The sequence below is a fragment of the Gekko japonicus genome, unplaced genomic scaffold, assembly GCF_001447785.1.
Source record: "Gekko japonicus isolate JY-2015 unplaced genomic scaffold, Gekko_japonicus_V1.1 scaffold769, whole genome shotgun sequence".
Lineage (NCBI taxonomy): Eukaryota > Metazoa > Chordata > Lepidosauria > Squamata > Gekkonidae > Gekko > Gekko japonicus.
The window spans coordinates 707,092-713,054 of NW_015175993.1; the positions used below are offsets into that span (position 1 = coordinate 707,092).

At 49.9% G+C, this 5,963-nt stretch overlaps 1 protein-coding gene across 2 annotated transcripts in view; it reads right to left on the reverse strand.

Moving 5' to 3' along the window:
- Positions 1-5,963, reverse strand: part of ASB18 (ankyrin repeat and SOCS box containing 18) — a 61,116-nt gene that overhangs the window by 3,143 nt on the left and 52,010 nt on the right. For both annotated transcript variants that reach the window (XM_015426387.1, XM_015426388.1), the window contains 2 exons: positions 5,054-5,558; positions 2,190-2,303 (listed from right to left, as the gene is read on the reverse strand). In XM_015426387.1, coding sequence (XP_015281873.1) covers positions 2,190-2,303; positions 5,054-5,558 — 619 coding nt within the window. The remainder of the gene's footprint in view (positions 1-2,189; positions 2,304-5,053; positions 5,559-5,963) is intronic.

Sequence of the window (5,963 nt, forward strand, 5' to 3'; positions counted from 1 at the left end):
GGGAAAGATTTGGACATATGGCATCCCCCCACTTTGCTGGGCTTTTTCTAAGGACATCATAGGAAAACAGTTTTGGGGATTACAGGAAAGCAGGGGAAAAATCCAGAAGGTGCACAAGAACAATATGGTGCTGTGTGGCAGCAATGGGGGAGAAGGAGACAGACCTAGCGAGTGGCAGCAAGCAGGGGAAGGACTCACCTTCGCTGGCCCTCTCCCTCGGCCACAAGGCCTACGCTTTGTCAGGGTGATAGCTTAGCGGGCTGCACTGCAGAGAAGGCTGCCCAGTGCCTTTCAAAGGCTCCCCCACCTTCCTTCAGCAGCAGCAGCAGCGCCAGGTAGGGTCTGGCCTAGAGGAAACGAGCTGCGGCTCCTGGAAAACTGGGCTCTCTCCTGAGGAAGACACTCCTGAGGAAGACACTCTTGGTTCCTGTGTGGGACTAACTGTCTCCTCAGTGGCTGTTGGTAGGCAAACAACTTCTGTCAGTAAAAAAACACTTTCCTGTCAGAATTAATTTAAAACGGCTCTCCTTTTTGCCTCCACCATGGCTGGCTGGTTAATGAGGTGGGCCAGCAGGTCACCACAGCAAATTGACTCTGAGTGCCCAAAGCCCGGGCATTCTCTCAGAGCCTCTTTCTAGAGCTCGTTGTATTTATTTCCACAATGGGCCTTATTCCTAGTCCAGTTATAATACTGATAATGTGAAATTTGAAACATGACATTTGTTGTAGGAATTCTAACAGAGAAGATTGTAGTGTAAGAAATGAAGTGAGACATTCATACCTTTTTTCTCTCTCTACTGAAGGACCTCTCTCTAGACCACATTGGTGGTTCTGCCCTAAGTTGCTAGGATCACCAGGTTGCTTGATGAGCTCACTCTGGAGTAGGCCACATAGAACTGTCCATTTAAGAAGCAGTCATCTGTTAAGTCAACTCCTGCCACCTTCCACGAAAGTGATGGCCTCTCTACTTGTGTTCCTGGATTGTTTTGCTTACATGGAGATTGTGTTGTTCTGAGAACCTCAGGATGATCTTGCTGGTACTTGGTCTGTGCAGCTCAGTGCACTACAGGAGTACATCTGCCTGTCAGGTGTGGGAAAAGATGTGGGATGCTTACAGCCTGTCTGGTGTTGGGGGGGATTGTATTTAAAGGCATCGGGGAGGCTGGGCCAGCAGCAGTGCTAAGGCAATCCTGCTGAGGAAACCCCCAGTGTAGGATGGGGAGGGGGGAGGAGTATTAGAAGTCACTGTGGAGGCAGGGCTGGCAAGATCACTAAGGCATTACTTTTGGGCAGGCTTACTCATGGCTTTAAGCACCCTGCAGTCGCTGCTGCACCTGACAGACAACCACCTGTTAGGTATAGGAGGGGGGGAGTGTGTTGTTCTGAGCACCTCACGGTGATCTTGCTGGTACTTGGCCTGTGCAGCTCAGTGCACTGCAGGAGTACTATGTGCAAATGTCTTTGCCGCATTCCTAAGTTGCCTCCTCCTTGTAGCGTTGGTGTATCTGGCTGGTTAGTTTTGAACTTCCAGGTGGCACCTGGAGATCTCCCACCATTATAATTGACCTTCAGATGATCAAAATCAGTCCTCCTGGAGAAAATGGCTGCTTTGGAGGGTGGACTCCATGGCATTAGACCCTGCTGAGGTCCCTCCCCTCCCCAAACCCCGCCCTCCCCCGGCTCCACCCCCCCAAAAATCTCTAGGTATTTCCTAACCCAGACCTTTCAACCCTTGTTGAAGGGAGAAAGCACCCTGAGACCCTGGAGAGAATTTTGGCTGCCGAGTGGACAGCTATAGGCTCCATTCAGAGGTTCTGGACAGTGTATTAGTAGGAATCATAATTCCCACCTGCTGTGTGCAAAAGGTTTTTCTTCTGCAGATGTGCATAGTGGCCTTTCCTTAGCTGGTGGGAAACCACAGCTAGCATCTGTGTATCTAGGAAGCCCCAGCGTGACATTTTTTTAAAAAGTCATCTTACTCAGTCAGAGTCAAATGCACAGTCAAATAGAGAGGTGCCCTCATTTATAAAATTTTTTTTTAAAAAAAGAGGAGCTCCAAGAACAGTTTAAAATAAATTTCAACCAACCTGATGCAAGAACTTACTCGCTTGCTCTTTTCACGAACGACCTCATCATCACAAAATATTCTGTGATAGTAGTGATACAGTTTGCGTAATTTTTTTTTTTACCTGAAAATCTTCCTTGGGAATAGCGTCCACCCACTTCTCAGAGATGGGCAGATGAGGGTAGGAATTGCAAAGGATTTCGAGGATCTCTGGCACGGAGGCACAAGATTTCAGCACCTAGTGTAAAAAGAATCAGGTGTGCTTTAAAAAACACACACACTCTGGTGTACATTTACCAGCTTCTGAGATCTGACAAGATTGGGGTATACCACATCATTCCACATCCATGTGTGTGTATGGGGGGGGGGAGAGGGGATAAACAACCGTTCCTGAAGCTGATTCCTGATTTGCAAATTAATAGTTTGTAAGCCAGAATGACATTGCACCACCAGACCACAGAAGACATCCTAGGATGCCTTCTTTCCCATTTAATATTGTTTGAGGTTTAATGAGGGCAGGATATGGGAAGAGGGGTACCTCCGGCCACCCCAGACCTAGAAACCTGCTTTAAGTACAATGGTGCATTGGGCTCTGGAAAATGGCCGTCTGTTCCTATGAAGTGACAGCTATGTGTCAAAGTGGATTTTGCGACCAGCCCCTGAAAACTGAAATGTGTGGTCTATATTATTTACAACCTGATATTTGAGTTGTAGACAGTTTGTGGGGATTATTACTATTATTACTACTACTACTATTATTATTATTATTATTGACAGGGCTATTTTTGGGCAGGAACGCACAGGAACGGAGCTCCGGCTGGCTCCTGAGTTGGCCACACCCAGCAGGAACTCATTAGCATAATAGGCCACACCCAACAGCAGAAACTCATTAGAATTGGCTACATTAGGGGTGTGTGGCCTAACATGCAAAGGAGTTCCTGCTACAAAAAAAGCTCTGTGTTTTGACAACAAGGTAAACAGAATAAGAAGCAAAAGGGGTGTGTGGCTGGATGACCACACTTCTGGTAGCATGGGGGTGCGGCCTAATATGCTAATGTGCTGTGCTGTCAAGGGTGTGGCCTAATATGCTAATGAGTGTCTGCTGTTGGGTGTGGCCTATTATGCTAATGAGTTCCTGCTGGGCTTTTTCTACAAAAAACCCCTTGATTATTGAAGTGATATAATTAACTGGATAAATTGGTTGACAGCCCTGACTTGGATGGCCCAGGCTAGCCTGATGTTGTCAGGTTCAGAAGCAGGGCCAGCCCTGGTTAGCACTTGGATGGGAGACCACCAAGGAAGTCCAGGGTTGCTCTGCAGAGGCAGGCAATGCCTCTGTGTCAGCCACCCTGAGCCTGCTCTGGCGGAGCAGGGCGGGATATAAATTAGAATATAAATAAAAATATAAAATAACCACGTCTGAACAGCTCTTGCCTTGAAAGTCCTACAGGGGCTGCCACCAGTCAGCTGCATCTTTATGGAAATTTCCATCACCAGCCTGGCTGACATTTGTGGGTAAAGAACAGAGAATCATGCAGAGTGCTTCTTGAACACTGGAGAAATATCGATGATGGCTTATTTTCATATGACAGGGTCAGAATCACTCAATCTCCCTTCTTCCTTAAAAAAAGTTAGAATCCAGGAATATTGTGCCAGGTGCCAGATTTGGGGAAGAACTTGATATAAGCAGAATCTGAGCCGAGTAGGGCTTTTCAAACCCATTCTTGAGAGGGAAGATCTAGCAGCTTGACAGTCCCTTCCTTCCTGACTTAATAACCACACAGACTAACAAGCCAGGCCCACCTCCTTTGGACCAGAGATCCCCACATCATTAAAACGGCGATTCTTGCAACCCCTGGAAGGTGCTGGATTCATGGCCTCTGAGGCTCTTGTCACTGGCTTTTCAAAATCAGAGACGCAGGTCAGGGGGCCAGGATGAGCGCATCCATTAAGACCAACCCTGCAACTTGATTTCCCAATGAGAGATATTTAACGGGGAGAAACAGTTTTCTGTGAGTGGGCCCAGAGTTTTACAGTGCATTGAGGGTTATATCATTTAGATGTCTGAACATTTCTGCAACTTTTCTCCAGTTCCCCCAGGGTCATTCGTAGGGTTCCTAACCTCCAGGTGTCCCCTGGAGAGCTCCTGCTATCACAACTGATCTCCAGATGGCCAAGATCGGCTCCCCTGGAGGAAATGCCTGCTTTGGAGTGTGGGCTCTGTGGCATTATACTCTGCTGAAGTCCCTCCTCTCCCCAAACCCCACCCTCCCCTGGCTCTGCCCCCAAAACCTCCAGGTATTGTCCAACCCAAAGCTGGCAACCCTAGTCGTTTGCAAGTTCATAGGCAGAGTTCTTTCTCTGCTCAGGTTCCATGCTCTGCAGCATCACTTTACCAGGCCATTCAGCTTACAAAGCTACACAGAGCCAACTGTTGCAAGTTTAGAAGAGAAATACTCCTCTCTCTATTTAAGAAGCACACTTTTCGATAGGAAAGAGTAGATACAGGATAGCATACTAACTTACTAGCTAAGGATGGAAGCAGATGGCGAGAGGCCCATTTGCCTCATGGTGCCCAGAGAGGACAGCATGTCGTCCCTCTCTGTGTGTGCAGGGAGAAGGGGGGAGCTACATCTGAGAGAGCGGGAACGGAAGGAGGGGGAATGGTCCCTGAGAACACAATCTACGTTTCACAGGGGACAGTGGCAGAAGACTAAGCACAGGAAGAAAGGTCAGGGTGCCTCTCTAGCTATCTCTCTTGCCACAAAGTCTGGAGGCTGAGTCAGGGGACATCGCACCGGGAACTCCCAACAAGGCCAACAAGATTTTCAAGGCACAAGCGTTCAAGAGTCAAAGCTCTCTTCGTCAAGCTCTCGAAAGCTTCTACCCTAAAAATCTCACTGGTCTCCAAGGTGTGGCTGGGTTCGAATCCAGCTGCTCTACTGCAGACCCACACGGCTTCCCTTGGAAACGAAAGAACTTTGATACCTTGACGAAAGCCGTCGGCCATATTTTTGGCGAGCCGTGGTTCATCAGGGTCTGCACCGTGCGGTGCGGTCTCAGCTCTCGTTTGAAAGCCCCCGCCTGGAGGACGCAGGACAGCGGAGTCGCCCCATTGTAGTCCAGGGCGTTGACGTCCGCTTGCTTTTGCAGCAGGAGAAGAACCAGGCTGTGATGGGCGTTCTTGCAGGCCTGGTGAAGCGGGGTCTTCATCTCCTCATCCTCAGAATTCACCTCGGCTCCGTACGAAAGCAGCAGTCGGCAAACCCGCAAGTAGCTTTCTTGGGTCTCCCTCTCCTTCGCTTCTCTGCAGGCGAGGCCGAGTGCTGTCTCCCCCAGGCTGTTCTTGGCGTCCACCGTAGCGCCATTTCTGAGGTACAGGTGGGTGTGCTCATACAGGCCGTGCTTGGCTGCGGTGTGAAGAGGGGCTTCCTGGGTCTCTTCGCTGGGCTGGTTGACCCAGGCGCCAAAGGCCACCAAAGCTTTTGCACACCTTCAAAGTAGGGACATCAGAATTACACGGACAAGAAATGGAGCGGACAAACATTAACCCGCTAGCGCGTTACATTGTTCTGCTCCTCAAGGCTTTCCTTTGTGATGATGCGTAGTTCTACAAATATTCCAGAAGGCAGGATAAGAGGCAAAGGCAGAGGTCATTTCGGGGGGGATCGCAGTTCCTCCGGGTGAGGTACAGGGGACAGGGCACATGACGAAGCCCCGCCCCCTGCTTCCAGCCGCCCCACTTCCGGCCCTCATTCAGCCAGGAGGAGGCAAGGAGGAGGGTAAGTTGCTTCCTCCCTGCCTCTCCCCACCCCTGCCTGCCTGGGGCCAGGGAGGGCCTTCGCGGGGCTTCCTTGCACTCCCGCCGGCCTTGCAGGTCCACCGCCAGGGCCCTCAT